This window comes from Gadus chalcogrammus, chromosome 15 (assembly GCF_026213295.1).
Source record: "Gadus chalcogrammus isolate NIFS_2021 chromosome 15, NIFS_Gcha_1.0, whole genome shotgun sequence".
Taxonomy (NCBI): Eukaryota; Metazoa; Chordata; class Actinopteri; order Gadiformes; family Gadidae; genus Gadus; species Gadus chalcogrammus.
Window position 1 is genome coordinate 19,491,501 of NC_079426.1, and position 14,816 is coordinate 19,506,316.

At 44.8% G+C, this 14,816-nt stretch overlaps 1 protein-coding gene across 3 annotated transcripts in view; it reads right to left on the reverse strand.

Moving 5' to 3' along the window:
* The window catches only part of wdpcp (WD repeat containing planar cell polarity effector), a 57,030-nt gene that overhangs the window by 20,837 nt on the left and 21,377 nt on the right, over positions 1–14,816 (reverse strand). For all 3 annotated transcript variants that reach the window (XM_056609090.1, XM_056609092.1, XM_056609091.1), the window contains 3 exons: positions 14,438–14,638; positions 5,763–6,369; positions 1,491–1,679 (listed from right to left, as the gene is read on the reverse strand). In XM_056609090.1, coding sequence (XP_056465065.1) covers positions 1,491–1,679; positions 5,763–6,369; positions 14,438–14,638 — 997 coding nt within the window. The remainder of the gene's footprint in view (positions 1–1,490; positions 1,680–5,762; positions 6,370–14,437; positions 14,639–14,816) is intronic.

Genomic DNA, 14,816 nt, shown 5'->3' on the forward strand with positions numbered 1-14,816 from the left:
CGCCTCGGGATCCCCCCGTCAGAGCTGGTCAATGTGGCCCGGGAAAGGGAAGTCTGGGGCCCCCTGCTTGAGCTGCTCCCCCCGCGACCCGACCCCGGATAAGCGGACGAAGATGAGATGATGATGAGAGTGTTTAGTTTGCGTGTGTTTAAACAGAGCACACACGCGCGCCCGCATTCATTCACTCTTTTTAACACTCACTCGCGGTAAAACAATGTTTTTCACGATCAAATAGGCCTACTCATCAATCCTAAAAGTTATGGGCATGTAGACGATACACGATGTCTGTGTCAAGAAAATATGTGTTTGCTGTACGGTGTTTGCAGATGCATTGATTTAAAAGTACAACTTATTACCGCTGCATCAGCTGTTCTTTCCCAAATAATTGACCAAGAATGTGCGGCTATAGGTAGATGAGAGAAGCAAAGTGTATGCGCGAGGTGCACAAGCAATCCGTATGCATCGCATGCGCATGTATGCATGCGCCCTTAAAATAGCATCTGAACAACGCGCCACTGACTTTAAACCAGGTATTTCCTGGTCAGTAGAGCAATGGTATTCAGAGACGGCAAAATACCGTTTGCGCCAGAACACGCCTCCTCCTTCCGCCGAACCGCCCCTTGGGGCGCATGATCAATCCCTAATTTACCGGCGAGTGGCGCTGGTGGGAAAAGAACGCTCTGCGCCAGTTGTAAACTAGCAACGACACATGCGCCAGTGACTAAGTCACTTGCGCCGGATGCAAGATAGGGCCCTTAGTGACCATAATCGAAGCCTAAATCCCTTACTAGCAATTTAAGGTACCTGTCACCAAATCTATATGAAACAGGTTATATGGATTATTTGGCAAACCCCTCCCCTAAAGTACATATCCATATCAACCAATAAGGTTCTCCACGCTGAGGCTGACCCTGTTGACAATCCAGTGTCTACATTGTAAAAAATTACTTTTGCCTAAATATTTTAATTTCTACCCTAGTGTTGGCTTCCTGATAAGTGTTAGCATCCTGACTATCAATCTTATAATCAATTGATACTACCTCAATTAATTAAATGGTGATTGGCATAAGATGTTTGTTCTTCTAAAACACAAAAAACAAACCATATGAGATTAGCTTGCAATGTCTGCTTCACCTCCTTCACTGTAAAACTGCCCACCAAGGGCTGCCTGCCTCACATTTCAGAAGAGGGGAAATGTCTATTATTCAAGAGGGATTATACTAACACGTACAGAGATGCCTTTAACAGAATTTTAGTGCAAGCATGAATTATAACCAATGGCAAGGCTCCTTACCAAAAAGGGAAATTTTGACCCAGGCCATAAGTTGTGGATACGTTTTTAGTTATTATTTATTATTATTATGTATCAACACAAACATTGCTAAAGCCATTTTATTTTACTAAATGCAATATTCTACTTAACAGAACCACATACACTGTGGACTCACTCATACAACCATGATCACTCAGATGACCTATCAGACACCTACCCTCTCTCTCTGCGTTCAGATCAAGCCTCAGCAGATGAATGGTTATCAGACTCAGCCCGCGGTAGCACTGCTCCCCCGATGGGTCCCAGTCCAAGGCCTTGAGGATCCCCAGTGCCGGGCCGACCTGTCCCCAGCGCAGGCGTTCCTGGAGAAGCTCAGACGGGCCCAGTCCCCCCCCGCTCACCACTCCTGTCCAGGCAACAGGACAAACAGAGAGTTGTATTGGCTGCTCAGTTTAAAAATGCAAGATTGTTTGTTCTGATATGTTGGCGCCGTCAAGAAAAGGACCTCCATGGGGTCACTTACATCCTATGAGCCGTGTACACCACTCAACATTCCCCAGAGGGGAGGAGAAGAACATGACAAGATTTTCTTTTTACAAAGAATTTGAAAAATAAATATCAGAAACATGCAAGATCCCATCCTCTCTATGTGTGTGTGTATGCGCGCGTTTGTTGTGGTGGCAATCGTTTGTGTGTATGCGTGAGTGTGCGTGTATGTAGTATTGCATGTGCATGCATGCCTGTTTGTGTGCATTTGTGCATGTGCGTTTCCCTCATCACGCTGATGCTCTCTGCCAGGTGGTATTTAGTTTCAGTGCTGAGTGAGAACCATCTCAATTGATTATGCCTTTTGACCACAGGTGATTGATAATGCCTTTCTTTTCTGAGACAGTGAGTGCTTGCAGATTACCACTGCTAAATAATGAAAAGACAGGGTTTTATGCTTGCTTTTATAACCGTTGGCTGGTTATGTGTGTGTGTGTGTGTGTGTGTGTGTGTGTGTGTGTGTGTGTGTGTGTGTGTGTGTGTGTGTGTGTGTGTGTGTGTGTGTGTGTGTGTGCGCGTTTGCTTGTGTGTGTGTGTCTGTTTTTTTATGTTTGTGCATGTGTGTGTGTGTGTATATAACAAAGGAACTGCAAGGTATGAATACAAAGTGGTGATCTTGTCCGTCTATATAATTTACAACGAACAATTAAAATAAATGTTTACCTGATAGTGTGTTTGGGTGTCCACGTTACCACTGTGTAACGGTGAACTAGAAATACAGGATTGGGGTGTGGTGCCCCATCAACTCATCCTTTCTCTAAATAAGGGATGGTAAACAGCTATGGGATGTTTTAGATTTGTGCTGGTCTCCACGTCACCATGTGCTGACTCGTCCTCAACCTCTGATGCATAGAGCAGGTTAAGCCGTGCTGTGTCTTGAAGAAACAATCAGGTAGAATGTTATACTTATGTCCATTGGTTTATACCGCCCAAGGGTATATCTATTTTTTCTTTTGTAGACCTATGATAAATTGTTTGAAACTTGTTTGTTTCACCACAGGTCAGTGGTTGTTTATTTAGGTAAGTTGTTGTCAGTGTTTAGCCGTGATTGGCATGTCATTCTTCCAGATAGGCAGGCGTTCTTGACACATCTCATCAATGCTGTGACTGATATATGCTGTACGGCTAGACTAGTAACACACCTCTCTTCCCTACCGAAGTGTCTTCTGATTCTGTTGCTATAAACACAACTTGCACTTTTCTTTTCGTTCTATGTTATTTGGTCAGGCAGAAACGTATAATTTCACATATTATTCGTATTCACAACTAATATATATGCATGCCTAAAGTATGGAAGACATAGCAGACAAGAAGAAGCTGTGTGATAAAGGTGATGTATATTGTTGCGGAACCACCGATTCATCCTATCATTGGTTATGGCTCAGCAGAACGTGGAGGCGACTGGGGCTGCGGGGCCAATTAAAAGGACAAGCTGCCAATTAGCTAGCCCGCAAAGTCCCTGAAGAGGATGTGGAAAGCTAATGGGGGTAATATACTATAGTCGGAGTCTTTGTGCGGTTTGCAATCAACTCCATCCATGTGTGTGTGTGTGCCATGCATGACTGTATGTGCGTGGTTAGCATGATTAGCACCAATCACAAGAAATAACACAAATCACCATAGACATTGGGAATGGTATTGGTAAATCAAGACATATGATGCACAAATCCAGACTTTCTGGAACCCCATTTGAAATATAACTATCACTTCCTGTCCAAAGAAGAGAAAGACAATTTATTTTCCTGGCTTGTTATGCTGACACCCCCCCCCCCAAGGCTGCCCTGCTCCAGCTCCTACCAGTGGCAGGCCCGCCCGGCCAATGTGTGCCAAGATGAGATAACTTACGGGGGGACAGGGGGGACAGGGGGAGGGGGTCTGGGGAGAGGCTGCCTCCTAAGAAGAAATACAGAGAACTTGGAGTGTATCCCAGTCTTTCATCCACAGCGCCTACCAACTCTGGCTCGTCCTGTCATGTAGCGGAGCTTAATGAAACAAGTCAATACAGGCAGGAGAGAGAGCTCCCAACACGCTCCTCGCAAATAAACCACTGTTTGTGTGGATGTGTGTTGTATAAACACGGAAATAGAAGTGTGTGTATGTGTGTGTGTGTGTGTGTGTGTGTGTGTGTGTGTGTGTGTGTGTGTGTGTGTGTGTGTGTGTGTGTGTGTGTGTGTGTGTGTGTGTGTGTGTGTGTTTGTGTGAATTATCACTGCAAGAAAGACTCGCCGAATTTTTTCATCAAAACCTTGGCAGAAGATCAGAGAACAGGAAGTTATTGTTGGAAGACATCCTCCTCATTGGCTGTACAAACAGAGAAATACATTATCACACCTAGACACACACACACCAAACACACTTTCAAACTTTCAAACAGGGACAATACAAAAATATACAACATAAATAAAACAATTAAAATCAACACATACACACAAAGAAAGTGAAATTCACCACAAAGTCACAATTAAAGATCTTGTTTTTCTAAATGTGTATTCATGTTCACAAACACACACACACACACAGACACACACACACACAAACACAAACATAAACACAAGTGTGTATAAGTGTGTGTATGTGTGGGTTTGTTGGTCTGTGTTTGGATGAGGTGGCTGCTTTGGAAGAATTTGATTGGCAAACTTTATCTGTAGGCCCAGAGGGACTGCACAGCCACTGTAAATTATTTATCGGAAAAATGCTTCCCAGAATGCACCTGGGGGGCTTTTGCCCTAGGCGATTATTGAATGACCTCTGAGAGCTTGACTCCTGCTAACCTTCCCGCCTGCTAACAAATTAACTTCACTCTGCAATTAGGAGGCTCTATGATGACCGCAAGAAACAAGTACAGCTGCCATCTTTACATTAACTAGTAGTAAAACAGTAGGCAAATGTTGGAAAATATGACTACATCAGAATAAATCATAGACATTGATTAGAATGGCACTACTCAGCCATTCCTTCTTCTGAGTTCTTCTGTAAAATCTACAAACGACGCACATTACGACAACATAATAAACTAAACGACTGCATAGGTGCTGGAAAAATGGCTGAAAAAGGCTAAAGAACATTTCATGATGCATGCTGCAATTTACATTATTATCATACTATAGCATGTGAATGGTGAGTGCTTATTTGCCCAGAAAATCCTGTAGTTCCAAACTTGAATAGGTTTTTAAATAGCATTGCAGGCTGGCTGAAGCATGCTGTGAGTCAGCAAAGGACTAGGTACGAGATAGGACGTACGGAAACATACAAAGCCTTGTGAAAAACCTGTTTTGCCACATCACGCATAAGAAACACAGATGCAGTGTCCCCATGACAAATAGTTTTCTGATTAAATACGAAACAATGTTAAAAAAACTAACTGAATTGTGACCAACTGAATTAGCAGCATTCCATTGCCCCAGTTTCCTGTCTACAGCGGTTGTCATTTCGAGGTGACGACAGCTTGTCTACCAGGTAAGGCTTGATGATTCTGTTGGGATTATATATGCCGTGTGAACTGAAGTGTGCTCAAAGGAACCGTACACCAAGCAGTAAGGTTTAGGGTTAGGTCAGGTCTCCTGGAAACTGGAAGGTTGTTGGTTTGAACCACAAGATGTCCCAGAATCAGGACACAACGCAAGATGACTTGCACGCTTGACTGTAGGAATTGGACGCCTTTACTTATTTTCTAGTCGGCTAAGCCAATGGCTCTTATTCTAAGAGGACGGAGTTCAAGTCTCCTGGAGGCAAACTCCGTGAAAGCTACCTCAGTATTTGGACAGCGCCAGGTTAAGTCTTCCAAAACTCGGCTACACTTGCATTATTGCCATCCAACATGGGGCATTAGGTCAAAGTGCTCCGGATGGCCAAACATCTGTGCAGCTTGACATAAACAGATACTAAGAGGAGCGTATCCCACAAACACAAAACAAAAACTGAATAAAAGTTTTTTGCTTCTTACCAAGCCTGAATTTGAGGGCAGCCAGAGGTCCTCCATGCAGGGCCAGCATCAGGAGGTCACACCCCTCCGGCTGGCAGCCCGGGCCCATGCCCCAGTGAAGCCCCTCCAGCCCTCCGGTGCAGCGCAGGTGCTCAGATAGCCTCAGCGTGGCGGGGGCGTTGGCGAGCTCCTCGGCCACCAACCGCACCCCCAGAGGTGCCAGCCCCACGTCGAAGCACATCAGCTCCCCCTGCCCTCCGCCCACCACCACCAGGCCCCCTGAAGGATGCCAGGCCAGGAACGCGGGAGGGGCCGTGCAGGTGACGTTGCAGCACGTCCCGCCCCCTCGCTGGTCGTAGAGCACCAGTGAGGAGTCGCTGAGGCCCAGGAGCAGCAGAGTCTCAGCGGGGTGGCGGGAGCAGGAGATGGGCTCGGCCTGCAGTGGGATACGTGTGACGGACGTGCGTTGGAGGAGGCCCTGTGCGCAGTCGTACGCGCAAGCATCCACCGCCCAGGACGTCTCCCCTTGGGACCGGGGTCTCAGCTCCACTGTCAGCAGCTGGTGGGGCTGGAGCTGGCTGAAGTGGCAGTGCAGAGGCTGGCCCTCCGTCCTTACAGAGCTCAGCACCTGAGTGAGAGCGACCAAAAACAAATGCAGAATTAAATGTTGAGAGGTAATGGGCTGTTAGCACAGTGTAATATAACTGGGAATTGAGCACTTCATTTACATTTACATTTAGGGCATTTAGCGGACGCTTTTATCCAAAGCGACTTTCAGTAAATACATTTTTCATAAGAAGTGAAACAATATATTGCTGTCAGTACAGTAAAGATGTTCATAGAGTGCAAGTACTAAAAATCGCTAGGCTAACCCATTCCCCGTGTACAGCAATGCTAGCAGCTACTGCAGATGTTACACAATTAAGTACTATGAATAAGTGCAATGTAGATTAAGGGCCCCATCTTGCATCCGGCGCAATTGACTTAATCACTGGCGCATGTGTCGTTGCTAGTTTGCAACTGGCGCAGAACTCCTGCGCCACGCGTCGGTAAATTAGGGAATGATCTTGCGCCCCAAGGGGCGGTTCGGTGAAAGGAGGAGGCGTTTTCTGGCGCAGAAGTTCCCTGGTGCTATTTTGCAGTTTCAGAAACCACTTGCGCCACAAGCCAGGAAATACCTGGTTTAAAGTCAGTGGCGCGTTGTTCAGATGCTATTTTAAGGGCGCATGCATAATGTTGCTTGTGCACCTCGCGCATACACTTAGCTTCTCTCATCTACCTAGCCACACATTCTTGGTAAATTACTTGGGGAAGAACAGCTGATACAGCGGTAATAAGTTGTACTTTTAAATCAATGCATCTGCAAACGCCGTGCGGCAAACACATATTTTCTTGACACAGACATCGTGTACATGCCCATAACTTTTAGGATTGATGAGTATTTGGTCGTGAGCAAACATTGTTTTACCGTGAGTGAGTGTTAAAAAGAATGAATGAAGAGTGCGTATGTGTAAAATAATTACTGAATGCGGGCGCCCGTGTGTGCATCCATCTGTTTAAACACACGCAAACTAAACACGTAACGCATAATACAGTCCATGGCAATGTATATTAACAGGGGGACACATGCATATTAGGAAAACAAGTCGATAACGATCATGCATACAATACTGATAAGAAACAATGTTTTATAATGTATTGCGTATATCATTAAATAGAACCACAGTTACCGCATATCATCTGTGTGTTAAGTTTTCTTCGCCGAAATTTATTTGAGGACTCAGTATGTGACACATGTGTGAATTAGGCCATATTATTTGGCCATAAGCTGAGCCATTTGAAGTTTGAAATTCATGTGCATCTGTCTCATCGGAGACTGCAGACGCGCTGTCAAAATATCAACTCGTCAGATTAAAATGCGCTCATGGCTCTTAAAGGTGATGGGAGCTGGCACTCTCATTGGTCTATTGCACATTACGCTCAAACCACACCTACCGGTAATTAGGATACTTCAGACCAACCCTTTTTAGATTTGCGCCGGGCGCAAGAGTAATTTTCTGCGCCGTTAAAATAGCGACATCGCCATAGAACCGCCCACAAAGCTACTTGCGCTTGTCGCTTCTCACTTGCGTTTCAGACCGTTAAAATAGGGCCCTAAGTGTATACAATAAGTGCGTACATTAAGTGCCAGGACGTACAACATACAATGTTGGCCGGAAGGGGCTGGGTGGCTATGCAGAGTCGAGGTGAACTCTGAACAGGTGAGTTTTGAGTCTTTTGCGGAAGCTGGTGATCGACTCTGCGATCCTGACATCGGCACAGAGCTCGTTCCACCACTGAGGTCCCAAAACAGAGAAAAGTTGTGACTTTGTTGATCAAACCTTTGCAAAAGGTGTAGTTCATCCTGTATGCAGGCAACCAGCCGCCCTCAGAGGCAAGATACTGGAGAAACTGCATGAAATGGAAGAAGATGGCTACATTACCAAAGTTGAGCAACCGACTGAGTGGGTGAGTTCCAGGGTTGCTGTAGTAAGAAATGGCAAGGGGAGAATCTGCATAGACCCAAGTGATCTAAATAAGTTCATGATGAGAGAACATCACCCCATGCGAACCGTAGAGGAGGACTGAGGTCTTCTCAGTCCTAGATGCAAAATCAGGATTTCTGCAGATAGAGATGGATGAATGTCCTTCCTCACAACCTTCAATACACCAATATGGTGGTTTAGATGGCTTAGACTCCCCTTTGGTATAAAATGCGTGCCTGAAATCTACCAGCGCATCATGGACCAGATGCTCGAGGGCATTGCAGGAGCTGTAAGTGTGATGGACGACATCCTTATAGCTGCCCCCACGGTGCAGGAAGACGATGCAGCTCTGTGCAGAGAGGTCGAGAAAGCTACAAGCTACAACCAGAAGTTTAACTTCAACAAATGCCCCATACGCCATCCTTCTGTGCCACACGTACGACACCTGATAATAGTTGATGGTCTGAAGCCTGACCCAGCGAAAGTCAAAGCTGTTTAGGGCATGTCGCCACCTTTGGATAAAGAAGGTATCCACTCGCTTCTGGGGCTTTGTTACTTACCTGTCGAAGTCCATTCCTAACCTCTGTGAAGTGGATGCGCCACTGCGCCAGCTTCTAAAGAGAGATGTGGAGTTTGCATGGCAGCCAGCTGAGCAACAGCGTTTGACAAACTAAAAGAGCTGTGCACACATCCCCCAGTGCTAAAGTATTTTGATCCTGCAAAGCTTGTTGTGACATTCTGTGATGCCAGCAGCAGCGGACTAGGAGCGGTCCTGCTGCAAGAAGATCAGCCCATCGCTTTCTACTCATGGTCACTAACTGACGCAGAATTTCACTAACTGATGCAGAAATTGAGAAAGAGACACTCTCCATTGTCCATGCCTGCACTAAGTTCCAAGTTCTAAGTTCTTAGTTATTTTCGTAGCTTTCAATGCATGGTATTAATAGGCCTACATTCATTAATGTCAACCTTGGGCTTGCATACCCACAGCCAGGGCTGGAATGTCAGGTGTAATATGAATGACAGCCAGTCTAAAGTCTCACACACTTGCGAATTGATGGGACTGACCTGTCGCTAAGCTCCGCCCTTAAGCCCAGTTCAGACCAAAGATGTGCCTCGAAACGTTTAAGTTAAAAGTATTAACTTTCAAGTTAGTATGATCAAAAGTTAAAGTTAAAAGTATCAATTTTCAAATTAGTGTAATCAAAAGTAAGTATTACGTGTTTTTTAAAATGTGTTTACTTAAGTCACTGAACTGCAAATGCAAGTCAACGTTAATTTGAAATGAAGTCAGACCATTTAAGCTTCTAACAATGTTTCTGAGTTGTTCCTATAGGTACATTTTTCTTTGATAAGAAGGGAGATGTATTGTATTGAGTTTGATTTACTCCCATGGCTACGGCCTGTTCTGTCCCAATGCATTACCCGTAATGCCACATGTACGCATGGGCAGTTCAATAAAGCTAGAGTTGGCTCCAAATCTAAAGCGTATTATGTTGACCGGAAAATCGTACAATCGCTACCTTAAATTAGATACGAGCAAGAAGTGATTTTTCTTGGAATCTGAGTTAAAGTCGCAATGTATGATATTGAGCCCCTCCCAGTTAGATGAAGGGAGATCACAGTGTCTTTCCACTCTCACTGGCTGTGCATCTGTGTTACATGAACTAGTGTAGATCAGCTGTGAGGGTTGCGTACGTTTTGGGGGCTTCCGAGTGTTGATAGTAAGAATCTTGTAAACAAAGACCGAGGTACAGACTGGCCAGGATTCTATTTTCTTAGAATATATCAGTTATAGGATAGAATTTTATTGATTACATTATTTAAACCCCTATCGGTCACAAGGGCTACAGATATGTCCAGGTTGTTCTAAGCTACGTGGTTGTTGAAAATGTTAGACAATGCAACTTTAATGTGGCAAAACCGTGTTCCACAAGATGTGAACAAAGCAGTTCTTCCCTTTATTAGGAGAAAGTGGTGACGATGGTTCACATTAAATCACTTTGGGTGTTAAACAAAAAAAAATATTTATAATTATTATTATAATGATTTCTGATGGACACATTCCTAGAACCAGTTTCAAGACCGTATAGTCTTGAAACTGTGAATTCAAACTAGACAAACTATGAATACAGCCTAATTGAGATAGGATTTCACTGAACGACCTATTTGTTAGCTAAATGTAGCCTCTAGTACACGATATATAAAAGTTTGTATCAACTATATAATCTCTGAAATCGGCTGCAGTGCACCAATTTCACACTAATTTAGCATCGAGAGGCATCTCATCAGCTAATTTTCCCTAATCTCTGACAATGAGAATACGTTCAGAGAAACGGTGCAGATTTATACCTAATAATTTAAACAGGAAAATCCTGGGAACTCCTGATTGTTTGGTAATATTCTCTTCAACAATACGGAGGGAGGATAATGAGCCAGCTATCTAGGCTAGCTAGTTTTTTCACAGGGGTGGTATGGTATGGCGTGCGTGTGTGTGTGTGTGTGTGTGTGTGTGTGTGTGTGTGTGTGTGTGTGTGTGTGTGTGTGTGTGTGTGTGTGTGTGTGTGTGTGTGTGTGTGTGTGTGTGTGTGTGTGTGTGTGTGTGTGTGTGTCTAACACCCCCAAGGTAACAAGCACTGTAGGTGGATGTCACCACACAACAACCTACACTGAACGGATCCACAGCTGGGAGTTCACCTCACCAGAGTCTGTATCAGAGATTATTTGCCGCGAATGTGGCAGCTTTGGCGAAATGAGCCTGTTTTTTTATGGCTTTTTTGCTGTGTAGACAGAAAACAAGATAGGCTGACTGCCTGTCTTCTGACTGCCTTCTGCAAAGCCACCCTGCCCAGGCTTTGCCAAAAAGGGACTTAGAGGAAGGGAGAAGAGACGGAAGGTGCTGCCCATAGACGACGGCAGAAGGAAAACAGATGACTGGCCTCCTGAAAGATTCTTTATTCACATAATCCCCTAGAGACAGCTCCTGCTGCTCCCCAGGGGGTGGCTGCTAAAAGTGTGTGTGTGTGTGTGTGTGTGTGTGTGTGTGTGTGTGTGTGTGTGTGTGTGTGTGTGTGTGTGTGTGTGTGTGTGTGTGTGTGTGTGTGTGTGTGTGTGTGTGTGTGTGTGTGTGTGTGTGTGTGTGAAATCGAGAACATAAGTGGTTCATTCGTAGCAAAGGGGTTTTGTTTGGGTTGTTTGGTTTGGGTAGCATTTGAGGGGTACAGTTTAATGCATTGCTGGTTTTATTTTTTAATCCTTAATGAACATCATATAAATATCTCAAACCCACACAGTGCGTTTCAGTTAACTGGCAGGTTTATTATTATTTTGATAGAAATCATGTTAAGCACTGTCAGATTCCAGGTATCCCTACAATTTACCCCCAAAAATGCCTATTTAAACATCAATGTCTGAGGGTTTGGCACAGGGATGTACAACTTACCAATCAGTAGATGTACTATGCAGGAGGCCTCGTAGCAGTACCAGAAAAATACAAAGAATCATATTATTTTAACGGAGCAAAGCACAGGGAGCTTTGCTCCGTGCTTTTTTTTTTTAAGTATAGCAGGGCTATGTTTTCGGCTGGCTAGGACTCAAGTCTATTTGGGACATGGATTTCAAAACATTGTTTAGCGTCAGTCCTAAGCCCAACACAGCCCTGTGCTTTTAGCTCACACAGACAGAGTAGAGCATAACCCAATAGCACAGGCCTTGTATTGTGTTATATTGAGTTGTAGCTCCCTTTAGTCATTTGCAGATCCTTTTATGCAAAGCGACCTACTGTGAATGATTTATTTTTGTTTATTTGTCTGCAATCACAGAGGCATCAACATTCAATGACATTGTGTGTGTATGTTCTAAGACATCGGGTAGGGACGCTTTCATACTGAATGTCACGTGTGTTACATGATTGAGGCAGATCGAGGGACAGAGGGTCGGGGAGATAAATGAAAATATAACTGAAAAAAAAGAGAGTAAGAGACAGTAAGGAGTCAGGGAACCTTTTCCTTTTTCCCTTTTTTATCTCTCTACTCTTTCCCCTGCATGTAGTGAAAGATAAATCTCACGTATGGGGGTGCCTAGTGTGGGGCTAGCCCTTGTTCACAGCAGTGGCCCTTTGGAGCCAATTTTCCAGCCCGTGGAGCAGGGAAAGAGCGAGGTAGACACAGAGAGAGACAGATGACTGGAGGGAGAGGAGGAGGAGGAAGAGGAGGGTGTGTGTGTGTGTGTGTGTGTGTGTGTGTGTGTGTGTGTGTGTGTGTGTGTGTGTGTGTGTGTGTGTGTGTGTGTGTGTGTGTGTGTGTGTGTGTGTGTGTTGGGGGGAGGGGCTAAGTAGGTGACAGGAGTGGGAATACTGTGATAAAGGATGCAACATTATAGCAATTAGCAACATTAGCTATTACAATAGAATAGAAGGGGGTAACCGGTGAATAGGTAAGGAAGTAAAACCAATTTTAGCATTGCTGTGGTGCCCCCTCTTTTGACACAACATACTGTGTAATTTTGGCAATTTATTTGTGACAACCAAGGATTTTATTTAGGTGCATGGTTTTAAAAGAGAAATCCTTATTGATGATTTCAATGGCACACTGATGAGAGACATATGCGATGAGATTATCACTTGGAAACTGTAGGCTAACAGCAGTTTAGTCATACACACACACACAATTCTCTGAGAACTGTCGAGCATTTGTAAGACAAAAACAGACAAAAACAACAAAAAATCAAGAAGGCAAAGAATAAAATCGGGTCCGTTATTTTCCTTTGATCTTACAATATAATAAGGGGAAAGTACAGTAGTATACTATGTTACCCATTGCGTGGGGAAAAAATATGGAAATCATGTACGTATATTTGCCATCCCCCCACCCACCCCCACCTTGCCTGTTAGTTCAGCTTATCATATCTGAGGACGGTGGGGTGGGGGGTGGGCGGGGGGGTCGCACATGGAGACCACATAGAGAAACCAAATCAGACGCTTTTTTTTTTTAATCCAGAGAGACTCGCTAGAAAATTGGCTTAGCTTGGCAGATAGCGCGCTGAACAAAAGCAACATGGAGTGTGTATGAGCCGGCATTGTTTGAAGAGGCTGGCGCCTTGCGACGCATGCCTCGCCCGTGAAGCCCTGCTGCGGTGCTTACATAAACTGCTTGCTTAATTTCACACTACGCATCTGTCAGAAATTGCATAAAGTCAACAGAACTCTTCATTGGAGGACATGTGTTGCGGGCGGTGTCATAGCCAGAGTCTTTAATGTTCTTTAAGCATCGGGGGTTAAATGAAGAAGGGGGGGGGAGTAACGTGTATCATCCACTTTGATGTATTCAAATCCATAACCTCCCACTATACACACACACACACACACACACACACACACACACACACACACACACACACACACACACACACACACACACACACACACACACACACACACACACACACACACACTCACACACATTTACAAACACAGACATATAGACACACACCAACAAGCTCACGCACATACACACACAAACCAACACTCCTCCTTGTCATTGTCTCAACCGTGCAGTTGGAAATGCCTCATTTCCCTGCCTTGCCAAATCATTGGCTCGGGTCTTGGCTCTGGCCCAGCGGGTGTTTTCTTCTGTTTTGGTGCTGTGATGCCATGCTATATGATACGCTGTGTGCTGTGCATTGTGGCAATGGTGTTAACACAGTTCTGATCATGTGGGATGTTCTGGACAGTCCTCAGCATGGGGCTGAGCCCAGGTGGTGATGTTGCAAGCCCTCCGCTAGTAGCAGTCATGTAGGAGGAACCCATGCCATTGTCTATGAAGGTGCCTAAAACCCATAAGTGAAGCTTGCTGAATGTTGACTGTATAATGAAAATGTCAGACTCAACGATTTGCATAAAGTGAGGAAAACTTTTCTCCGGCAGAAATACCAGAAGATCCCATGATCCTTTGCGCCAGTTGTTGTTTGCACTGTACTTCACTGGGTTTGAGGGTCCGGTATGGCTAGCATTGTGCCTACCACCTCTAGATTTGGTTTATTACTGGGATGTTCAATTTATTTAGCTGTTAAAACAAAAACAAAAAAAACGAAAGAAAACTCAAACAAGCGAGCGTGTGTATGCGTTCCGCCATCTCTCTCTCTCTGTGTTCACATGGGCGTGAGTGAGCCTACCTTGAGTGTGTCCGCAGAAGAGCAGCCCAGCATGACCAGGTTGTGTGTGTCTGTGTGTGCGGGTCCCAGGGCCGAGGGCCATAGGCCCTGGCTGGGGTCGTCCTGGGGCCACCAACACACCGCCACGTCCTCAAGGGGGTTGAGGGTCACGCGTCTGACCAGCCGACGGCCCGATCCACTGCCCAGCTCCACACACACCACCTGCAGACACACATCATTCAACACACACATCAACCGACCAAGGAACCAGTCAGTCAAATTAAGATACATTTGTAACCTTTATTTATTTTTATATTAGTTACTAGGTATTTTGAACTAGTTACTATGAGTGTATCTATAAAATAACAACACCTGCACATGGACAAACACATGCACGCAC